General features: G+C 37.8%; 1 protein-coding gene across 2 annotated transcripts in view; it reads left to right on the top strand.

Moving 5' to 3' along the window:
• Positions 1-840: 840 nt before the first annotated feature.
• CA13 (carbonic anhydrase 13) overlaps positions 841-24,838 on the top strand; it is a 30,901-nt gene continuing 6,903 nt past the window's right edge. The window contains exons 1-6 of one of the 2 annotated variants that reach the window (XM_007120451.4): positions 841-941; positions 5,312-5,509; positions 11,831-11,949; positions 17,730-17,825; positions 19,115-19,177; positions 19,711-19,866. In XM_007120451.4, coding sequence (XP_007120513.1) covers positions 905-941; positions 5,312-5,509; positions 11,831-11,949; positions 17,730-17,825; positions 19,115-19,177; positions 19,711-19,866 — 669 coding nt within the window. In that variant the 5' untranslated portion in view covers positions 841-904. The remainder of the gene's footprint in view (positions 942-5,311; positions 5,510-11,830; positions 11,950-17,729; positions 17,826-19,114; positions 19,178-19,710; positions 19,867-24,838) is intronic. The other variant, XM_024126930.3, reaches the window with a different exon arrangement.

The following is a 24,838-nucleotide window of genomic DNA, read 5'->3' as shown; positions in this document are numbered from 1 at the left end:
GGCCGAGTATCAATAACCAGGCTTGGGTCCCTCACTCCCCAAGCCACAGGCGCTCAGAGGGTGAGCGTTAGGGAAAGGGGGCAGCAAGAATGGGCGGGTGGGGATCGGCTCCTCTTTAAGAGGGACCTCTAGGCTCCAAGTAGCTGCGTTGATTTGGGGCCGGTTAGTTAGTTTTTAAGCCTCATTCCCTTGTTTCCTAACTATTGGGAACTTATGGTGTCTTCCTCAAAAGACTGTTGTGAGGATCTAATGGGAAAATGCGGGTAAACGTCTTGGCTAAGACCCTGGTCTGTGGTAAGTCCGTAATAAATAGCAGCAGAATTCTTTTTGTGGCTCTTATCATTGTCATTATTGGGCTGTATTGTCCTTGCAGTCACCGCCACCACGACCATCCCCGCCCTACTCACTTCTCCAGCCGGTTCCTCACCTCCCGGCCTGGGTGGCTCATTCATTCCCTGGAGGGCCCGCTGGGCAACACTTGCCTCTCTAGGCTGACCGCTTCTCAGGAGGCAGGAAAGCCCCTCTGGAAGCCCTTCTCTCTTTCTTTCCCTCCTCCCTCTCTCCCTCCCTCTCCATCTCCCCGCCTTCCTATCAAGCACTATCTCTTTCCCGAGTTCAAACAGTGAGAGGACTCGCACCGCCGGACTCAGCCCGGCTCCGAGCGTCCCCCACCCCACAGCCCCTTCTCCCTCCCTCGCGGGCGACTTCCCTGCCCGCCACTGCCCCCTGGCGGACGAGGCCGAGAGCGCCCTGGCCCCGGGGTTCAAGGGCTCTCCCGGTCCCCCGCGGCCCCCGCCATAAGCTGGGCCCCCGCCAGCCCCACGCAAGCTCGCTCGCCCGGCCCGCTCCCTCCTTCTGCTCGCTGCCCCGCCACTTCTTCTTCTGCCTGCCACCCCGAGGGACCATGGCGAGGTACAGCTGGGGATACGGCGAGCACAATGGTGAGCGCCTTCCGCGGATGGAAGGGGTGAGGGAGGGGGGCTCTGCGCCGGGGGCGGCCGAGGGGGACCGCCCGCTTCCCGGAGTCAGCCGACCAAACTCTGCCAATCCACACTTGGCGAGAAACTTTTCGGTTTGTCTTTCGAATGAGCAGCGCTCCCCGGAGCCAAACGCAGGAAGCGGAGGGAAGGCTTAGTCGTGCGTGGACAGGGAAAGCGTCTCGGAGGCTGTTGATAGTGGGGATGAGCTGGCGTGCGTTAGCCCTGTCACGATACCCCAGACCCCGAAATCTTCAGATATGTCCCCTCGCTTTCATTTGAAAAGCCGAAAACTTTCTCTAGTAGTAACTACTTATCAATCAAAGTCACCGAGTTTAGAAATCTGAGGACATATTTCAATGAACTGAGGACAAGTTTGCTTTCAGTCTTCTAAGCTCATTATCTCTACGGGGAAACAAATCATGGAAAATATTTGAAAATATACTTAAGAAATTTTAATGACTTGAACTGCAACATTGAAGATTTACGTTGCCTTCTTGTCAACCAATGTACCGCAACTTTCTTAATAGCTGTTAACTATAAAATATTCCCACAGCAACTTGCAATTGGTTGACTGGTACTGCTGGTTTTAGCAAGATTTTTAGGTTCTTTCTTAGAAATGAAGTTATATTTTAAGGTACGTCTGCATGCTTTCTTCTTCTTCTACACATCCTTTCAGAGACTGAGGAATTAGCAAAGGATCATTGACATTGTAACACGTTGGTAAGAAGGGGTTTATTGATGGAACCAACAGTAATAATAAGATGTATACTTTTCTTCTTGTATATCCTAAATTATCAAAAGTAAACCATTTTTCTTGTTTTTATATTAAACTGAACTGATTATTTTCAAATAACCATTATTTGAAATGTTTGCAAAGTGACACCACGAAAGCTTTACAGTGAATCACTGTCAAAATTAGGTCTGAGAATAATGATAGTAATAATAATAATACTTTATTGGATTAACATGCATATTATTCAGCAGTACTGTATAGTTAATTTTATAGAAAGCTTACTTTCACAAAGAAACAGAAAAGTTTCATTTCTAATTGTAGCCTTTTTGAGGCTATGACTAACTTGCCAGTTAAAAAATGGCAGCAGGTGAAAGAGTTTTAATAATGAAAGGTATACTTTTGGTGGATTTCTCTTTGAGACTACAATTATAATCTTACATTTTGCTAATTTTCAATTTATGTTTGGGGAAAAAACCTACAAAACCAATTTTTTTAAATTTCCCTCTCTGCTGGAATAATTTCTGTTATTGTTATTTAATAGTCACTGGGTGTTAACAGTGCCCTCACTATGATTAGGAAGGAGAAGCGTATTTTCAGTCAATGAGTACTGATTACTCTTTAATATGTTCGAAAATGTTGGCTCCACTGAAGTGCATCTGAAATTTTAAAAATCCATCTTAGAAATATGTGAGGGAGATTAAGAGGTACAAACTTCCAGTTACAAAATAAATGAATCACGAGGATGAAATGTACAGTGTGGGGAATAAAGTTATGTAAACTTTTTACCTAAAGTAAAAAGTTATGTAATGTCTTTGTATGATGACAGATGGTGAGTAGACTTATCATGGTGATCATTTTAAAGTGTATAAAAATATTGAATCACTGTGTTGTGCACTAGGTACTAACATAGGTAAATTATGCTTCAAAAACAAACAAACAAACCTAGAGAAGAAGAGATCAGGTTTATGATTACCAGAGTGGGTGGCAAGGGGGAATTGGATGAAAGTGGTCAAAAGATACACACTTCCATTTATAAAATCAATAAGTACTAGGGATTTAATGCACAACATGCTGCATATAATAAACATGGCTGTATGTTATATATAAAAGTTGTCAAGAGAGTAAATCCTAAGAGTTCTCATCACAAGGAAAAAATATTTTTTCTATTTCTTTAATTTTGTATCTATATGAGATGATTGATGTTCACTAAACTTATTGTGGTAATCATATCATGGGGTATGTAAGTCACATCATTATACTGTACACCTTAAACTTACATAGTGCTGTATGTCAATTTTATCTCAATAAAACTGGAGAAAACCGAAGAAAAAAATGAAAATTTGAAAACATAAAAAAAAAATTCATCTTAGAAAAACCATTAACAAGGAGTGATTTTGTATTTCGGCTAAGAATTGTGGGACCATTCCCTGCTTTTAGATTCAATAGCTTTCTCAGGACCACACCTTTAAGTAGATCATCTTTGGCAAAATCCTATTGAAAATGTGTTGTATCCTGACTGGGCAAGTTTTGTTGCTTGCCAGTTTAGACTGGCAAGAGCAGTGAATGAGCAGATAAAAGGAAACTTTATCTGGGAACAGTAGCAATGATAAAATGGAACATCAAGAAGTGAGGCATTAAAAGTGGTTACCACCTTCACAAACAGCTTACAACTTCTTCCACAAACCTTTGACAGTTTTATTAGTTTAGTTTAGGAAATGTGACAATCACTGAAAACTACCTATCTCTATGGATATTCAGAAAGTTCCTGAATCAATGGAAGAACTTCTGTATATCTCTATAACTATGTTTAAATGGGTTTAACGTTGCACATAAAAGGCAAGGGAAATGAACCTACCATCATGGTTAATAGATAATATTGACTAACGTAAAGTGCTATTATTTTTATCTTATTTTGGCTTGCCTCTGCTTTTAAAAATAGTTCTGGTTATAAAGGACTGGAAATAGGAGCATAAAAGAATTAAGAGGAGAAAGATGCTCTTTCCTGATTGGAAAAAAGTTAATATATTGTGACATATTTGTTGCATACTTGAAATCCGATTCTCATTAGGTTAACTCATACTTGTGGGGCAGTGAAATAGAACATTTTTTTCACATGAAAAAAGGATGAGATTGTATACAAAAAGAGTGTTAGAAAGGTAAATGAAAGTACTTAGTAAATAAGGAAATGCAATGCCTTTTCTGTAATAAGATGTAACGAAGGACTTTTGATGCTCAAGTTGCTTTCAAGTCCAAAGTGTATGATTCATAAGAGAACAATTTCTAAGTTATGTGTGTGGTTATGTATTCATGCTATGACTTTTTTGTACCTGAAGCATATGTAAAGGAAAGAATTTATGCTTTTTCTTTTGCAAAGAAGAAGAGTAATAAGGAGCGTTAGATTTAGAGATTGAAGCTGTTGATAATTGTGATATATTTGCATTTCTTGAAATTTCATTCTAAATCTTATCTTTAAAAAAATATTTGTTGTTGTTAGTAACAAATGCTTAATTCATTGTCATGCTGTGTCATTTTAGTTAGTACTTGACTTTTAGAGAAATCAAGTTAGTTGGTTAGTGGAGTAGGGAAAAGCTTAGTCAGCAGCCGTGCTCTACAGACCTGGTGGAGGGGGTGTAAATTGCAGGCAGAGTAGAGGAGGAAATAAGAACGTCTAACCTGTAAAGTCTGTAGACTGGCTTGGAGCTTACTTGAAGCTGCAACCTTGCTGTTGATTTTGAGAGGCAGAACTTGAATGAGTCTCCCAGAGAAATGAGAGTAGACAAGGGAATTGTCAGTTTATTGCTACACCTCAATTTATCAAACATGTGTTCGATTCGGGAACTTGACGCGATTTTGACTTTGTGAATGAGGACCGGGATGACAATTGTACCTTGTATTGGAATTCAAATGTAATATTGGCAAAACAACCCTGGAAGGACCTTCTGAAATATAGAAAGAGAGAAATAAACTGTTGCCTGACTCTACTGCAGAAAACCAACAATACTACATTTCCTGACATGGTGCAGTCATTTTATATGTGAAAAATTTACATATTTCCTTAGTTTGCCTGTTGCACATTCACAGGAGATTGAGCTGAGGACTGGGTGACATGTGAAGATACAGTGAGTGATAGAAGTGGGGAGAGCATTTTAAAGAACTACACCCTTTTTTGCTACACAGCTTTCTCAGCTCCGTTAGTTCTTTCAGCCCATAAACCTGACCTGTGGAGCTATCACAGCTCATTCTTGGAGCTGAGACTGAATCTCATTGTTTTCAATGATGAATTGTACTGTTGTTTTTATTTCAGTAGCAGGCATTTGTGAAGTACTTTATAAAACTTACTTGCTCTTTTGTCTACAAGGGTGAGTTTAATTCTGAAGATGAATTAAGGCAAACCAGGAAGTTTCCATACCTATAATAAAAGCAGTTGGTCTTGTAAAACAAAACAAAACAATTAGATGTTAAAGTGCTGAGGGTAAAGATCGTATTTTATTAATCTTTGTGTTTTCTTCAATGTCAACTACAGTGCATTGCAGTCAACAAGTATTTGTTGAATGAAATAACTTATTCAGTCCTTTTCTTTTGGTCCTATATGTTAAAGGTCCTATTCATTGGAATGAATTTTTCCCTATTGCTGATGGAGATCAACAATCTCCAATTGAAATTAAAACCAAAGAAGTGAAATATGATTCTTCCCTCCGACCTCTTAGTATCAAGTATGACACAAGCTCAGCTAAAATCATCAGTAATAGTGGCCATTCCTTCAATGTTGACTTTGATGACACAGAGGACAAATCAGGTTGGCTTTTCTTTTTTTTCTTGGTTGGGGTGAGGAGCTTGGTTGGTTGGATGGCACATTCTTATCGTTCATATTTGAACTACCTATGCACTGTGTGTTCCTTATTAGTACTTTGCTAGAACTTATAATAAAAGTTTTGTTTGATTAGTTCATAGAATAATGTCTTTCACATGGTGAATAAATAATAGGCCAACCAAAAAAAAAACTAGTTTGTTAATTTAAAAACTGAGTGAAGTAGAAAAGAGCATTTCCTGTTAAAATGAACATTTAATCCTATTCAAGTATACCTCCTGCCCAAAGAATAGACGATATCAAGTTTAAAAGTAAGATTAGAGAAGATCAGAGAGAATCATATTTTGGAACACTTTTTAAGGCTTCTGACAAATTATTTTTAAGTTTAATATTAGGATAATGCTGTATTTACTCTATTAATGAAAACTAAATTTAAAAAATCCTTAATTGGAAGAAAGTCTTCACTTATTCATTAAGCTCAGATTTAGTTTAGTAATAATATCTTGTGTTTATGTAGTACTATATTGTTAGCAAAAATTATAAGCCCATTATATTTCTTCCTCATATTTGTTAAATTCATAAAAGTGATTTGCTTTCATCAGAACAATTTAAAAAATGCATAAGGAAAGATTAACACATGGTATTTTTCAACTTTTGGGTGGGTGGAGAAGTGACCTCACTTTTTACGTATATTAAATTGTCTTTCCTTTAGGCCCTCAGTTTTATGAATCTGTATTAATAGATATGGTTGATGTGATGGTACATTATAAAAGTAGTCCGAGGTTTCTAAGTACAAAGTTTATACCACCCATAATGGTAGTTTGATACTGTTTATGATCTGTCAAACAGAAAACTGAGGCTATCCATTCCTACTTTTAGAATAAGAAATGATTGGATTGTACTTCATCTAAAACTTTCTCATAAAAAACCTTAGTCATAAAAAATTTTTACTTTAATTTGCTCAGTGATGATCCTGGTCTTCTCTCTCTCTCTCTCTCCCTCTCTTTCCCTCTCTCTTCCTCTCATTTTCCCTCTACTTTGGGTTAATCAGTGGAATTAGTTTGTCTGTGTTTCCAGATTTGATGCTGCATCCGTGATGGGTAGTGTGTGCCCTCTCCCATAAGCAAAGGTCTCATTTTTATCTAGATCACAATGAAATTACCAGGGTTAATTGAAAATATCCATAAAGTACTTAGTATTCCTCTGAGACAGAAGCTACATAAATATAGGTCATGATTCTCATTCTTCTGTCTCAAGATAAATGAAGGGAATGTTCATGGTGATTTGGGGGATTAAATTAATTAAAACGTAGAAACCGCCATGGCTAAAATAAATTGTTGCTGGTTTTTCTTTTTCTTTGGTACAAACTATAAAAAACACAAAGATACTTCTGTAACAAGCCATTTTAACTTGAGTAAAACAGTCTCCATTTTATAAAGAAGCCATTCTTACCAAGGTTAACTCTCAGTCCCACCAGTCAAGAGACCACAGGCGTGAAATCTTCCTCCTGGTCCTGGCAGGACTTCTTTGGCTGGGCAGCTGCACAACCAGTGGTTAACCTGTGGGGAGCCACTCTTCAGAATTTTAGTCCTTTAAAAGGTGACAGGTAGATGTGAAATTCACACAGGAAGAAATTCATTAGAGACAACTCCGGTTGGCTGTAGCAGACAAGGGTGTTCTCCCCCTAGCTTCTGGTTTTTCGGAACACAGACAAGGTCCCCCCTCTCTGGGAATCACACCTGACTGGCCCCGTCACCCCTCCTGTGGCATCCCAGGCCTGTCCTCTTACAGAACTTCCCACATTGCATTGTGACTGCCAGTTGGTTCTTTCCACTCAGCTAAAGGCTCCCTGTGAGCAACAGCTGTGTCTTACTCATTTACCTAGCCTGGTGCTTGGCACACAGAGGGTACTCGATAAATGTATGTTTCAGTTAAAAGCATTTTTTTGGTATGATGTTTCTTGGAGGATATGGACAACACCATGGTGTAGCATTAGGGTACAGAATGCATTAGTATATGTAGGTGAAGTCCCGATAAAATTACAAACCACCAGAAATCAATTAATATTTACCATTTGACACCTAAATAGTTTGAACATTGGTGGATTATTCATTGTTTGAACACTTAATTTTTAAAGGCTGTGGTACTAATTTTTAAGTTTTAATAAATGAAATAGTTCCTGGCATGTAGTAAATACTCAATAACTACTAATAACTAGTAATAAAAATAATAATAAATAATAATGGTCTGTGTCCTTTCTGTGAATAAGATATGTTGTGCTGAAATTTTAAAAAGATGTCAAAAGGAAGGAAGCTGCTTTCTTGTTAAGAAAGGCCTACTAGGAATGCTACTAACTTGATGGATTCAGTGACTGTTCTTTAATTTTCATCTCTAAAAATTATCAATTTCTCAGTTATAATCCTGTTATCTAGTTTTAGGTAACTGCCTGAGGTTAACCAAATGTACAAGATCTTAAATTATATATTAAAAAAGAAAAAAAACAGAAAAAGATGGGGGGTAAGCATACCTTAGTTGTGTGATCTACGCCCCACCCCCGCCCCGAGCCAAGATATACAGGAAACTAAATTGGTAATCTGTGACAATGATGTATTATAAAACTTTATTATAATTATGTTTCCTTCTATAAGTTTCTTGAGGATAGGGATGGCCTTGCTCATTGTGTACTTAGCATTGAACACAGTTGCTGGCCCCTTATAAGCTCTTAAGAATTGTTGAATGAATGAGTGATCAGAGAGTAACTTGGTGTGCACATGCTCAGAGCAAAGGAAGCCAGAAGCCAGACTAATGAAGACTGTCCTGGCTCTGAAAAGAATTCAAGCCCCAGTAGCTAGGACCATTCCTAGCTTCGTTCTCTGTTTCTCTCTCTCTCACTATAACCCTGGCAGATTTGTGCTCTTTGTTTCTTCTTTTCCTAGATTCCAAGCAAAACATAGATGTGATGTTCATTTAGTTTTACTTCAGAGAACTGTTTACCATACAGTGATCAGTCCATGACTCTTATTAGATTCACAAGTCCTAAGACTATGCTCTTTAGTGATGCCCAGGTCACTTCAGTAGCATCCTTACAAACTGAAGTTTGTGGGGGAGTGTTTCTACAGGTGAGGTCTCTTTCTTACTTTATGTTAGTAACATTTATTGATCCAGGCACTGTCCTAGGCATTGGGTATACAAGAGAATGAGATCAATTCTGCCTTAAAGGAGTTTGTATCCTAGTGAGATAGACAGTAAATGTGTGAACAGCCAAGTGTTTTGCTTTTTAAATGAATTTTTTTCTGATTTTGTTTTGCCAGCCTTGCTTATCATTTTAGGCAGCTGACTACAGTGTAGTTTCAGAAAGTGAGTAGAGTAAGCAAATTACTAACAATTTTAAAAAAAGTTAAGTTCAATAGAGTAATGCATATGTTCCTAGTTGGTCTTTGCAGCATATAGCAAATGACAGATACCCTTTTACTAAGTTATTAAAATTTTCTCAGACTTTAAAATTAACTTTGGTTTCTTGATCTCTGTAGATCTCTTATATGAGAGTTTTATTTGGAATAGACTTTTTAAAAAATCTTAATGGAGGGATACATGAAGTATTATATATATATATATATGTATATATATAAGCTAAGTGTGATTTTGGAGAAATAATTACTAGTTTTCAAACATAAGATGGAAACAATATATATTTATTCATCTAGGTTGGAAAGTAAGATGAATAATTTGACTCTTTAAAACACTGAATCATCCTCATTAAAAAATAATTTTTGTCACCATTATTCATTTTATATCATAGTTCAGCTGTTTGGTTGTTTTATTATAGACCATCTCAACGTTGGTGATTAACCTTGGTATTTTGACTCATTTTTTCCCACTCTGTGTTTCTTTGGTAGAGCACTCCTCCAAGAGAATGGTCTTCATTATTAGACATTTGCTGATCATAGTCCCAGGTTGGATATTTTAGGTAAAACACTCAAAGTCCAGATATGTAAAGAGTAAGGCAATATCTGTTGCTTAACTAAGCAGAGCTGTGCTAATCTGGCTTTAAACCCTGGATTCAGAGCAGGCTTTCCAGAGATCAACCAGTACTCTTGGATGTTTCCCTAATAATGTGTGTGATTTTTGGTGTCACTTTCTTTCTCCTGAGCCAGCTTGTTTGCATCTTCTCCCAAAGTCAATTCCACATCGATCACTCAAGCTCTCTAATCTGCTTTTTATCTGTGAAGGAATGACTTCATGGTTCAGCTCAGGTCTTATTATGCAATAGCAAGGGAAAAAGAGACAATAGAGCTGTTGACTTCTTTTTGTTTGGAATGCCATTGAATCCATGCTATATGGAGTCAGGGAAATGTGCCTTTTAAATTCATTTATCTGTGAATCATCTTTGAAACTGTTTGTTTAAGTACAAATCAAATATTTTATTCATTCCGTCATCAAATATTTATTGTGCATCTCCTCTGTGATGGTTACTGTGCTAGGTGATGGGATGGGTACAACAGAGACCCGAGCAGACAGTCTCTGCCCTTGTGAACGTTGTTCCGTGGGAGAAGAAACAGTACAATTGTCTGTTTGTGACAGAGTAACAGAAGAGCGAGCCCTAGTGTCTGGTGTAAGTGGTTCTCCCATCTCTTTTATTTTTCAGAGGGCTCTGAACATAGCTATCTTTATTTATTGTAAAGAAATCTGGATGCAAATGAATCTAAAGGAAGCCCCAACCATTCAACCTTACAAAAGATTTTATTACGTACGCTTCCATGTTTTTCTTTTCCTTAGGCAGTTTTGGGAATTGTAGAAGTTAAAGAACATCCCGTCCAATCTCCTAATTAAACAAACAATCACAAATATAGACAAGAAAGCTGAAGCCCATAGAGGCTTAAATGAGTTTTGAAAGGTGGCATAGTTTAGTTAGCCAAGCTGGGACTATTCCCACATCTGCTGATTCCAACTACTATACCAACTCTTAATTACTGATGTTCAACTTCAGCCAAGTCAAACCAAGTAAGGGAGAAATGAGTTCAGTTGTACTGGTCAATACAGATGGCAGTCTGGATCATTCTTTCTCCTACAGTATAGCTCAAAGAGGAGTGTGCCTTAGTCAAATGTATTATCTTGTCCTTTTTGTTGTTGTTGTGTGTAGAAAACTGCATGCGATACCTCTTAACATCTTTTGCTTCTTATATAAGGTGCATCATTCTTGACAAATTTTGAGAGATATATATATATATATATATATATATATATATATATTCTGAAGAGGAGGGTAATTTAAATCAAACTATTGTTTAAGGCTGCACCATACCAATCCAACACTTAATTCTGTTGGAATGTCAATGAGAGATTAGCAGTGCTTTTGATGTAATCAGCATGCGATGCTTCCATATCTTCACATATCCTTTAAAACATGCTCAATAAAGATTAATTGGGAGGAGACAGTTTAGGACTATGTTTTCTACTAAAAAGCTTTTCTGTATACTTAAGATATGATTCTATTGCCACGGTTTTAGAGATCATATGTGGTGAGGCCAAGTACTAAAATATACTCTGCCAAAGTGACAAAGATATGATGGATTATTTTAAAAGAGTTAATTTTGTCCTGTATTTCATGTTTCCCCAAGAAGATAGAATTCAAGTATAAAAGACATGCTTACTTTGCCAGTTTTTGTAGTAATCATAACAGCAATAAAATAGTAATAATAGCTAACATGTCCAGTATGCTGACTTTCTGCCAGGCAGTGATAAGTGCTTTGTGTTCAATTTTTCTTCTGTTTTCACAGCAGCATCAGGAGGAGGTAACATTACTCTCTGGAGGTTATAGACAGTAGAGCTGAGGTTTCAAAGTTAAAGGATTTGTGCAAGATGACACAGTTAGTAAATAGAGCGTGAGCCCAGGACTCCTAACGCTGAAGCCTGTTCTCTGACCGTATTGCTAGGCTGCTGTACCGTGTTCAAGATGGAGCTCTTAGCACATCACATTTTTATTTATAGAAGCTGACATCCTCCATTAAACAGAGCAATTCTTTACCTCTACAAACTCCCAGTTTCTGCTACTTTTAACCAGTGTGTCTATTTTGATTTACAAGATATTCCATAAAAATCTGTATTGTGGACTCTTTAACCTTTTAAAATGTTTGTTTTTACTCCTCATATTTTAAAAGTTGTATTCCTGTCAGCCATCTGAATGACATTTATAAAAAATTCCTTGGAAGACATGGAGATGTTGAGTGATCCAGGGAGATGCTGTGGGTTGTGACAGGATGTGTAATTGTTTTTTTTCTTGCTGACAATTTAAAATGTTTTGATGTTTAGTTCTGCGTGGGGGTCCTCTCACCGGAAGCTACAGGTTACGACAGTTTCACCTTCACTGGGGGTCCACCGATGATCACGGCTCTGAACATGTGGTGGACGGCGTGAGATATGCCGCAGAGGTGAGCCATCAGACTTGTATTCATCATTCAGAGTTTTTCTATGTGATGGGATTTTGGGGACACAGAAGACAACCCTCCTTATGCCAGATTAGGTATCTCAGTGGCTGAAATCGCTTTATTCTGTCAGCATGAGAGTTTATCAACATGAGAGCCACACGTTTGGCCCTTTTGAGTCTTAGAGATTAGGGTTTTTGTGCCCATTTTAGAAATGAATAAACTGGAGACTTAGAGAGGCTAAGTAACGTATCCAGCTAGGAAGCAGTTGAGGTGGCTTGAAACCCAGGTCTGTCCGATACCAATTATAAACTCTGTTGTATTTCCTGAAGAGCCAGTGAGAAGGGAGAGAAACATTTGGTTTAGGCCCAACTGTGTACACATTTGGTCCAGACACAAATATATACTAAGATCATGTAAAGTCCATATAATAGAGTTAATAGTAAGTGGCCAAGTTCCTCTTAGGGAAAAAAAAGTAAAGTCACAAACTCTCCTAAACTCTACATTACCTCTACAACCCCAGGTATTAAAATGGAGTCTCTGTTAATTATTCAGGTCGTTGGTAAAGCAGAATAGGATGAAGTGTTCATTGACTTGTTTTTTTCCATTAGGGAGTTAACTTCTTTTCCTTATAATCATATTCATTAATAATATCCTACTTTTTCTAATCCTCTGGTTAAAGGACAAAGCATAATATACTTCAAGTTTTAATGCAATTAAATATTGCTAACACCCAGCTTTACCATGAGATGAAAGTGAATTATTGTATGACTCAACCAAAGCTACTTATGTGAAAATATATAATGTGGCTTGTGAGTTGCCTAGGCAAGACAGAGCAAATGTTACCAGGCAAATATAGTTTTTCTTCATTTTTCTTGTGATTACTGACCTGTGGAGTGGAGACACTCCTTTATAGCCCTGCTGTTCAGAGAGATTCAGCAAACAGACTTTTTCCAGTTTTATTTTTCTGTTGGCTTATACATCTGCTCTCTGAGACTATCAACCAAAACGTCCTTTTTGCCTACTAAAACACTTTTGCTTGAGGCCAAGTGCTTAGGGTATGGGACCTGCTCTGTCCTTGGGGTGGAGGAATAAAATCTACATCCAAAGTGGACAAAAGATGTCAAGAATGTACAAAGCAGGACTCCTGAATCTGTACAGTGTCTCAGTTTATATCACCTACTGAAAAGTTTTCATGTTTGCTTTCTAAAGTTTTGTGTTCTAAGTTTGACATGTTCTAAATTTCAAAAGCTTTGTGCAGATTAAGAGCTGGCTTTGGATCACTGAACTGTAATTTTCCTAAGCCACTTAGGAAAATTGGTCACATTGCTTTATGCTTACACCTTCTAATTTCATAAACTTGAAAGTATACTCTCAGAGAGGTAGACTCTGAGTTGGCAAGTGGTTTCCTGGAAAGGGCCCTCATATCCTGAAATTAGTCAGAGCCTCAGAGTCCTTACTTGCAGAGCAAGGGCCATCTTTGTAGGTTTTTCTTCTTGAAGAAGATGAAGCTTTGACTGGAATTCACACTGTTCTTTAATGTATGTTTAAGGCTATTTATTTCATTTGTTCATGCTTGCATGCATGCATTCATTCTTTAAGAATTCATTGAGATCCTAGCATGTCCCCATCTTGGCCCAACTTACTCGTGCTCATCCTGAAGGGATTGCTGGGAAGGAGGAGGGATGGGTCAGGAAACACTTCCTCACGGAAAAGGCTTTACCCAAACCTGAAGGAGGAGCAGGAGTGAACCAGGCAAAGGGGAGAGCACCTGCATAGAATCATGTGTGAGGACTGGGGGTGGGGAAGAGTATAACATATTATCACATATTTGAAGAACAGAATGGCCAGTGTGATTAGAGCATGAAGTAAAAAGGGGAGAGTTGTCAGGGTAAAGTTGGGAGGCTAGAGGCATCTGATCTTACTAAGGTAAGTCACGTAAGTATTGCAAACTATTCTAAGTGCAACAAGAAGCCACTGATTGGCTTTGAATCAGGAAGTGATCATATACGTGTTTTAAAAATATCATTCAAACTATAGTTTGAGAATAGATTGGGTTGAAGCAGGAGTGGATAAAGGGAACCAGTCAGGAGGCTTTTGGGAATGTTCCAGGTAATAGGACATAGTACAGCTGGAGGGCTGGCTGGCTGGAAGTGCCGCTTCAGTGGGGTTTGGTGATTACTTGGGGTTTAGGGTGAGGGAAGGAAGGAGTCAGTGTTTCTGGCTTGAGATAGGAATGTAACTGGAAGAAGAGGAAATCTGGGTCAGACCTCAGGGTTGGTGGATGTTTGAGGTCGACAATAAACAAATAAACAAATAAATAAATTGGATGTGGTAAGTTCTTTGATAAGAACAATACCATATGATCTGGTAGAGTAACTGGGTGCTTAAGAAAGGCCTCTGAGATGATCAGTGAATTGAGACTGAATGACCAGAAGAAGCCACTCTGAGGAAATCTAGGGAGATCTTTCTGGTAAGTGGGAACAGCAGGTACAGGTGCTCTCAGGCAGAAATGAGGTTGGCATGTTCTAGAAGAGAAAGACATTGGCTTCTAGGATTGGAATTAATGAGAGAGGAGAAATTATTAGCCATGTTCCAGAGAGGCCTGCAGGGGCCATACCGTGTTGGGCTTTGGGGGCTTGGTGAGCAGTTTGGAGTTTATCTTCATGTAGCAGGACAAAGACAATGGAGGGTTTCGAGCAGGGCGATGGCATGTTCTGCTTTGTATTTTATAAAATATAACTAGCTGCTCCATGGCTAAGAGTTTGGGCAAACATTGAAGAAGCAGGGAGACAAACTAGAAGGCTATGAACGTGTTCACATGAGCGATGATGGTGATTTGTACTATGGGGTGGTGGAGATGAAGAGAGCTAGACGAATCCATATGTTTGGGGGGTAAAATCCATGGGACTTGCCAAGGAGAAGGATGTCAAGATTGAAGGAAGGAAAAAGAGGAATCTAGAAACACTCTTAAGATTTTGGCTTGAGCAGCCATGAGAATGGTTGTGCTATTTGCTGAGATGGGAAAGTCCAGGGAGGAGCAAGCTGCAGACAGGAATGAACTGTCTGTTTGGACATGTTAAGTTGGAGAAACAACTATAGATATTCTAGTCTCATGTTCAAATAGGCTACTGGATACAAACCTGGAGTTTAAAGAAGAGGTCAGGTTGGGAAATGGAGGTATTTGGGAGTCATTTGCGTTTGGTTTCAGGTTCAAAAGGATCCCTTTGCACTTGGCTATCGAAGTGATTCCTAGGGGTTGTTTAGTTTTTCCAGCTACTTTTTTTTTTTTTGCTGTACGCGGGCCTCTCACTGTTGTGGCCTCTCCCGCTGCGGAGCACAGGCTCCGGACGCTCAGGCTCAGCGGCCATGGCTCACGGGCCCAGCCGCTCTGCGGCATGTGGGATCCTCCAGGACCGGGGCACGAACCCACGTCCCCTGCATCGGCAGGTGGACTCTCAGCCACTGCGCCACCAGGGAAGCCCTTCCAGCTACTTTTGTACCTAACTTCAGGACTATCATCAAGTTGTGTCCTCTTAAAAAATAAAAATATGAAGAAAAAAGTGAAAGGAAAAAGAACATTTAAAGCTGTAACCTATAAAAATTTAATTTGGAGCCTAATCTAATGATTTGTGACATTACAGAGATTAAAGTAATCTAAATCATGAAAGACTTTATTCTGAGAGTCACCTATCTACAAAAAGTAGGCTAATAGTTCACTGCATATTTGGAACTTTATCTGATTACAATTTATGCCAAATACATAATGAGCATATTATATATGTAGTTGATAGTAAAATTACAATTTCAACATTAATGAGCACATTTTATGTAGCAATAGTATGCAATTTAAAAATACTAAAGTTGAAAAATACTATTATTTAGAAATTGCTTTCCAGTAGGGAAGAATCTTATTTCCATTTTTGCAGTGGCTACTATAACTTCTTGTCATTCAGTTCAAATCACTGTGGCTGTCACTGTTAGGAAATGTGAGTTTGTTGTTTGTTTGAGTTTTAGTTCAAATACAAATGCTAGTAAAGCTGATATCAGTGGCTCTGAAGATACTGCTGCCAGTTAAGCAAAGTGTGTGGCAGAGAGAAAGACTTGTTTAAAAAAACAAAACATTTTTCTTGCTTTAGTCTCCTATAATATTTCAAACAATTGTTGTTTTTAACCAGTGGAAGGATATACAGATAGATTCATGTCTCTTTAGTTACACATTCATTTTCTAATCCGTTGGAGTTGTGAACATAAAGAGGGCATTTCACATCTTTCTATCTCTTTGGTGTCATCTCTTACAAAGTGAACTATGTTAGCAAGGAGCCACTTAAAACAACTTTAGCATACTTTCCTACCTCTCCCTTACAGTGGAACATCATCTGTCTCATGTGAGCCAAATGAATTTTGTTTCGTCATCCAATGTTTTCAGGCTTTGTGCCTCTCCCAGCTATCTGACATCAACATAGAACATGGCACCAGAAGAATCTGCTTTTGTATTTTCCATCTGGATATGCCACAGTCTTCCTTGATTGTTTGTGAATGGTGCACTATTTTATAGTTTTATAGTTCCCAGTTTATGGTAATTCTTATTTATCTAGAAATCTTCCCATATTAGTTGCCTGTAAGATGTGAAGTTATATTTAAAGGAAGGGGTAAAGACATTCATTTGAATATACTAAATTCTCTCTGTAACAGCCAGAAAGGTGATTTGTGCATGAAACCCTTCATAAATAAGTGTTTCCTCCCCGAGGTGCCAAAAGGACTCATTTGAAAGAGATCTTATCGGAAGTCCATCCTTCATGGAGGGTCCTTGGACAACATGGCTGAGTCATGATCTTGGCCAAGTCATTTGGGTGCCTGCATTGCTCTCTGGATTCTATCTCAGTTTTTCCTTCCCTTAACCAGGAATGAAGACCCTCTAAGAGTGGTCTTCTGCCTTATTGTCATTCTACAACCCTTCACGCTTGTGAGTTTGGGATACTGCATTGTTTACTATTGTAGGACATTTAGGTCACCTTTGGAAGTTGTGAAGTGGGTGAAGCCTGTTTTCTAGAGTTGCAGGTTCTCCAACTCCTTGTCTCTTCCTTCTTTTTTCCCCCCTCATCAGTAGCACCAGCTGCCTCTCATTTTCTTCCTCAGATGTCTCTGTTAACAAGACCCTGAAGCCTCTTTTTCCCTCTTAAAACTTGCTCTCAACAGAGGATCTGAACATATTCTTAGAAGTTAGAAAATGTGTAAATACTGCTAAAAATAATTACCCCTAAGGAGAATTTGCATTTTCAAGCCATAAAAAGTCTTAAACTGCAGTGATGAACGTTTGACTGGCAGTTTCAGGAACAACTGGTGCTGTCCTCAGCAGCAGGATTGTCCCCAAATACGTACTGTGTGGAGGTTGACTTGCCTATGACCCTGCGCTCGTGTGTTGGACTCAGCCGCCAGCTGGGGTCTAATTGAAGGCTGCACAATTGCAGTCCCATCTGTGGACATGGGGGAGCCCTGAGTCACTTGGGAGCAATGGTTGGAGATTGTTAGGGCTAGAGAGGCTTGACAGGATTCTCCAGAGCCTTCTAGCGATGTGGACTTCAGCACAGTACACCACAGACCAAAGTGACATGGTCCTTCACCTGTGTACTTTAGTTTTTAGACAAAAGTAAAGAGGAGGATTCTGGACATTATACATAAAAGTGCACAACACCAGAAGATCTATATAAATGTTTTATTTGCATTTATGTTTTTAAGGGGGTTTAAAAAAAACATTTGAATTATGTTGTCTTCCTCCCTTTCAGCTCCACGTTGTTCACTGGAATTCAGACAAATACCCCAGCTTTGTTGAGGCAGCTCATGAGCCAGATGGACTAGCTGTCTTGGGCGTATTTTTACAGGTGAGAATCACTAATTTCATTTTGAATAACTAGTCAGCCATGTTGGATAAGGAGTTTCAGTCATGGGGTAGATAGTCTACCATTTTTTAATAGTAAACTAGTTCTAGGTTTAATATTTTCCTTTTGAAGTGAATTTTAAAGTTTTGTATATTAGTTTATGGTTCATCTAAGGGCCCAGAACTACCCTAGGAACATTGTCTTATGATACGTCTCATTGTCCATTGATCATTTTTTTGTGAATAGCAAATGCAGATGCAGCAACAATAGTAGCAGAAGTAACAACTGAGATCTTGAGAAGAATATCTTTATAATAGGCTCTTCCTGACTGCTCAATATTTGGAGATACAGGATAGGGTAAAATACAAGTTCCTGATTCTTGAAGCACTAGTTTGACCACAATAGTGTTTTGTCCCAAACACACTGACCATTTTAAAAGATTCTGTTATATTTTCCTTTGTCTGATAATCACAGGAGGTATCACTGTCATAATACCTGTGGGTGGGCTGGGCCGCTCAACTCCCACTGCGACCACATTCTTTAGGGTGTACACTTTCGATATGCCCCTGACTCTGTGTGATGTTGATGTTGTAAATCGTTGCACTGGGACGGGGAAGCATGGGGCATAGCAGAGACTGGCATGCATAGCAACAGCTCCTTTTTTCGGTCCCCAAGTCTTGTGGTGGCAGTGAGATCCAAGTGGGGCAAGGCATTGTACTTGAATCCCAAGGACTTAAAACCTTCAGATAGATTCAGGATACCCCAAATAAATGAAAAGAAGTACATATATTTTTCTGAAGGATTCTCCTCATGATGATATATTCCCTTGATTCAGGACCTCAAGTCATTTTAAGCTGAAAGTGGGAGATGTTTTCCTCTAATGTTTTGATTGTCACCAATAGTCAGTTTGGATCTAGGGTCTGAAAGTCACATCTGGTTTAATAGTGCAGGTGTTACGTAGGGGTTTCCTAAGCAAAGTTTCTCTCAAGAGAATCTGTACCCTGAACATTCATAAAGCTGACAAATATGAAGCTGTTACTGCTAGTTTTGGAATCGAAGTTATAGTTCAGCCAGGGAGCCCTGTAATATTATCTTGTTGTTTAGATTTTTCTGGCATGATAAGGCTGGCAGGTGAAAGAGAGCCTCACTATAGAACAATCACTGTTTGTTTGTTCTGGGCTGGCTTCGGTTTTTTTTTTTTTAAAAAAGAATTTAAAAATAGTGACTGAAATGGAGTGATTCAGACCTGATGTGCTACAGTAACCATTTCTTCTGAAATTTCGTGTTTTCAGATTGGTGAGCATAATCCCCAACTGCAAAAGATTACTGACATTTTGGATTCCATTAAAGAAAAGGTAAAATTAATTACTATTTACTAGTGACTAATATATTCCTTGGTTTCTCCTGAATTCTCTTATCTTCTTTTAAAAATTTAGACTTTGACATAGCATATGCTGCCGGCTTGGAAGCAGGTTTGGAACATACTTGACCAATAGAACAGAAGTAGCTTATTACCACTTATCTCTTGAAAATTATGAAGGGGTCTTAAGTTATCTAAAACAATCACTAATATGTCTATTTTTGCATAATTAGTTTCTTTTATTGGAGTTTTGCAGAGTAAGCCTTTAGTTGCAACACATTTTAAAGACCACTTACATTAAAAAACAAATCTTGAGCTTCTTAAAAAAATCTAGGTGATGTGCTACTTCATCTTAAATTTTTAGATTAAGGCAGATTCTTATTTTTTTAAGTTATGAAAAGCAGATACTAAATAATTCCATGAATTACAGAATTCCAGTGAAATAATATTTCAATGGATGTATGTTTTTCTGAGGTCCGTGTAAAGCTTTCCCATTGTAATATGTGGGAATTCTCTTTTCTTCCTCAGGGTAAACAAACTCGATTCACAAATTTTGACCCATTATCTCTGCTTCCTCCACGCTGGGATTATTGGACGTATCCTGGTTCCCTTACAGTCCCACCTCTTCTAGAGAGTGTCACGTGGATCGTTTTAAAACAACCTATAAACATCAGCTCTCAACAGGTATATCACTTTTTCCACATTGATCCTGATTCACTAGAGGAAACTGGGCTTAATCTTGTGTGTGTGTGGTTTCCTTTTTCAAACCCTGCCCTCATTTCTGCTGTTGTGAAGCCTGAAATTAAGGCTTTACCTTTCTCTTCATTAGTCAGATGGGTGGTTGGACCAGATGAGATTTATGTCCCTTTCTTATTTGACCTTCTGTGATTAGATGATTTCTTTCCCATTTCCTAGAAATGCAATGTGCAAACAGACACGGATGGAAGTGAAGTGCCACTTTAAGGGCTATACTTGTTTGTTTTTATTTTCTTTTGTGTGGTCTGAGATATTAACAGTCTGGGATACAAGCGGGAAAATCAGGAGAGAGGCTTCTCTCAAAAGATGATAGTCTCCTTTTTGACCTCAGTCCCTGGACCTGCCTCCCCTACAGATCTCACATTTAGAAAGGGAACGGTGAGAACAGCCATGGGCATAGAACCCTAAGAAATGTGTGTACTTGTTAAATTTAAGAAGTCCATCTGATCTTTTGGCTTTTATTGACAAAACTGTTGTGAAGCCGCCTGAGGGGCTTTAAACATTTGCTAAGAGGCTGTGGGTGGCTGCCTGTGCTCTTCTTGTGAGGACATTTCCTCACTGGTTCTTCTGATAAATGCTTATACAGCCCCCATGGTCAGTCGGTCAGTCAGTCTCGGAATGTCTTTGATGCCCAGAGACTCTAGCCAGAGCTGTGAACCCACCCTGTGACTGACGAATCTGCCGGGTGGATGCTCTGTGCTCTGGCTGTACCTAACAGGTTTTGTTTTGTTTTCCATTTCGAATTATATGCTGCGAAATCTTAGTAAGAATATAGCCTAGTAATTTTTGCATCTAATAAAGTACTCCTGTCCTGGGCTGGCCCACCTGGCTAGCGGTTTATATCTTTCGTCTAATCAAAGACTAGAGCTGGTTCACCTTTACGAAGGTCATATCAGGTAACTTTTCCCCTTGGGGTGTTGAACACATCCAACTTCTGTCGACCTTGTCTTTAGAATGAAAGCCAAATAATAATCTGGGGCATACTTATTAAAACATTTTATAAAAGTCTGGGTAGAAATCCGGAGCCTGACTGACATGGAAATTCCTGTGAATTTTTTCCATCATAAATAAGGTGAGTTGCATCATGAGAAAAATGACCTGTCACAGATTCAGTGGCTTTATTAATGGGGTTCATTTTCCTCCCCTTCACATGCTAAACTGTTCACTTTTACATTCTTTTATTAAACTTGAATAGGTTAATAGTAAGAGTTAATACATTATAACATCAAGTTAGTAATATTAAGGGAATCGTGTTTTCCCTCATATTTCAAGAATTTCTTTATTCCTTAAAGCCAGTTGGAAAATAATTTTTTTAATCCACCTGTGATTTGGAAAACAATATATATTAAAATATATATTTAGTTACTTAAAATACATAAAGTTAACCGAATCAAAAATAACTCCCTGCAAGTTTAGGAATGACTGACTGCCTAGCTGTGAATTCACTACTGTATCTTATTTGAAGCTCAATTAACTAATGTTAATTATTAATGTGGTTTTTATGCAGTTAGAGTTGATAAAATAATAGCTGTATTTTAGAGCTTTAGTGTGAGTGGTAATTCACTTTGAGGCATTCCCTTAAATCTACTGTAGCAGGAACACTTTCAGACATTTTACTTTTAACCAGATTGAAATGATTATCTGAGTAATAATCCCAATTATTATGATGATTATAATATCTTAATAATCCAAATTATCATGATTATAATGTAATAATCCAAATTATTATGGTGATTTTAAGATTTAAAGAATTAAGCAAAAGATATTTTAAGAGTCAAATCCCATTTGAACCATGAGAATAACATCAGAAAATGCCCAGTTGAGAGACATTCTCAATATACCTGATCAGTTGTCCTCAAAACTGTCAAGGTCATCAAAAACAAGGTAAGTCTGAGAAATTGTCATAATCGCGAAATGCTCAAGGAGACAAGACAACTAAATATGATGCCATTTCCTGATAGGATCCTGGAACAGAAAAAGATGTTAGGTAAAAACAAAGGAAATCTGAATAAAGGATGGACTTCAGTTAATGATAACATATTAATATTGGTTCACGAATTGTGAAAAATGTACCATACTAATGCAAGATGTTAATAACGGGAAACTTTCGTGTGCGTCCTTAAAAGTGAATGAAAAAAAATAAAAGGGGAAACTGAGTGTGGGGTATCCTAGAACTAATTATTCTATCTTTGCAAGAATTCTGTAAATCCAAAACTGTTCTAAAATAGAAAGCATATTTTAAAAATCCAAAGCATGAAAGGGTTGATAAGATTATTTAGTTGCTTAGCTCTTTTATATAAAGTAAAATGAAAATGTCTTTTGTGTATACCATTGATTTAAGGATTACTTTTCAAAAGATAATATTTAATCTCAATTTTAGCAGCTCTTTATTTTAGAAACCACTGGAAAATAGTATTTTTATTTATTTTTCAATTCCACCATATAATGTCACTATCTGTGAAGATTAAATCCTCTTTTTAGTAAGTTGGTGCCAATTTTTTTCTAGGTTTTTTTCCTGCTGCTATTTTTTGCCAAGTCATTGTTTGACCTAAAGGGCAAATCAGATGGTTTTCATTTTCTTTTTCTTGATCCAAGTCCATTTTTCTCCCCAAAGAAAAAGAGTCATTTACGGGAATGCTTGATTTAACTGCCAGGCCAGTAAACAGATACACTGTTTTTTGCTACTTCCGATAACAGATCTGTCATTCTTTGGAAGGCTGACTTCTCTTGCCAAGTCTCTTTGGTTTATGCCAGATTATCTAAAGTGGCTTGCTGACCTGCTGAAATTTGATGTGCAGAATACTTGGCTTCAATTCTGTACTCCTTTTTAAAGAAATTTTTTTCTTTTTTGTTTATTACGATATTTGCATACAATAAAATTCATGAATTTTAGTGTATGGCTGATGATTTTGGTTATTGTAACAACCACTACAGTCAAGATATAGAATGGATCCCTTGGCTGAAAAAGTTTCCTTGTGCCCCTCTGTACTCCATCTTCCTCGCTCATGGCCCTAGGCAACCACTGAGATGCTATCACTAGAATGTTATCTTTTAAAAATTTTATTTAAATGGAATCATATAGTACATAAACACTCCTGCTCCTCCTTCAGGTTTGGAGTTAAAGGCCTTTTCCAAGAGGGAGCATTCAAAACACTCTGACAGAGTATTTTCTCTCAGTCTGTGGTTTGCCTCTTTTTTTTTCACTATATCTTTTGAAGAGCAAAAGTTAAAAAGTTCTTAATCTAGATGAAGGTCATTTTATCAATTTATCTTTTATCATTTGTGCTTTTGGTTTCCTGATAAGAAATCTTTCCCTAACTATAGACCACAAAATATTTTTTCCTACTTTAAGTAATAGTTTTAGCTTTTACATTTAAGTGTTCTATTATTTATGAGTTAATTTTTATGTGTGTTGTGTCCCATTTTCTTTCCTTCTGATATTCTTTTTTTTACTTGAAGTACAGTTGACTTACAATATTATATCAGTTTCAGGTATACAACATAGTGATTTATTATTTTTATTGATTATACTCTACATAAAGTTATTACAAAATATATTGGCTATATTCCCCTGTGCTGTACATTACATCCTTGTAACTTCTTTATTTTATACCTGGTAGTTTGTACCTCTAATCCCCTACCCCTATATTGCCCTTCCCCAACCCCTCTCCCTTCCGATAACCACTATTTTGTTCTCTTATCTTGAGTCTGTTTCTGTTTTGTTATATTTGTTTATTTGTTTTATTTTGTAGATTACACATATAAGTGAAAACATATGGTATTTGTCTTTCTCTGACTTATTTTACTAAGCTAATACCCTCCAGGTCTATTCATGTTGTTGCAAATGGCAAAATTTCATTCTTTTTTTCTGGCCAAGTAATATTCCATCACACACACACACACACACACACACACACACACACACACACACACAGACACCCCACATCTTCTTTATCCATTCATCTGTTGATAACACTTAGGTTGCTTTCATATATGATATTATAATTATGCAAACATTTGACCTTTTAATAACATCTAACAGGTTCCTTCCAAGGCTCTATTAGTTTGAAATCTTTTAAAAAAAATCTCTGTTCTTAACTGTGGATAATTTCTATTGATCTATATTCAAGTTCATTTGCTCTTTCTCTGTCATGTCAGTTTGTCTGTTAATTTTATCCAATGAATTTTTGTTTTAGAAATTATATTTTTTATATCTAAAATTTATACTTGATTCTTTTTTATTATTTCTATTTCTCTGCTGAGACTTCCCATTACTCTGCTGAGATTTCTCATGCACTAAAAAGTATGCTTTGTTTAACTTCATATAACCCACAGGTAGTTGAAGTAGCCACTTTAGAATCCTTGTGAGTTCCAAATTTGGGTAATCTTGAGTCTCACTTTGTTGATTTTTCTTTCTTTAAGCATATTCCATTTTCTTGAGTCTTTGTATATTGAGTAATTTTCTATTGCATTCTAGATGTTACGAACATTAAATTGTGGAGATTCTGGATCAGTTATTTTTCTCTGATGAGTACTGTTTCCTTTGTGTTGGCAGGTAATTTTCTTGGCTGGGCTTGAGTTGCAGATTTTCCTTCTTGTGCAGTAGCTTCTGTCTCAGTACATGTGTGGTTCTTGGGTATGAGTTTGGGGATCCTCTCTCTGGCTCTTTCCTTGCAAGACAGGTATGCCCCATAGCAGCTCTATGCACCTTGCAGACTCCACCGAGTCCAAGTGAAAAACTGGAGAGACAGGAACTCACTTGAGGGCTCCCATCTGTCCAAGTGAGCATGAACTCCCCATCTGAATCCCTCTACTTCTGTTTACCCTTTTTTTTTTTTTTTTTTTTCCGGTATGCGGGCCTCTCATTGTTGTGGCCTCTCCCGTTGCGGAGCACAGGCTC

This window comes from Physeter macrocephalus, chromosome 15 (genome assembly GCF_002837175.3).
Source record: "Physeter macrocephalus isolate SW-GA chromosome 15, ASM283717v5, whole genome shotgun sequence".
NCBI lineage: Eukaryota > Metazoa > Chordata > Mammalia > Artiodactyla > Physeteridae > Physeter > Physeter macrocephalus.
This window is presented reverse-complemented; position numbering and strand designations above follow the sequence as displayed.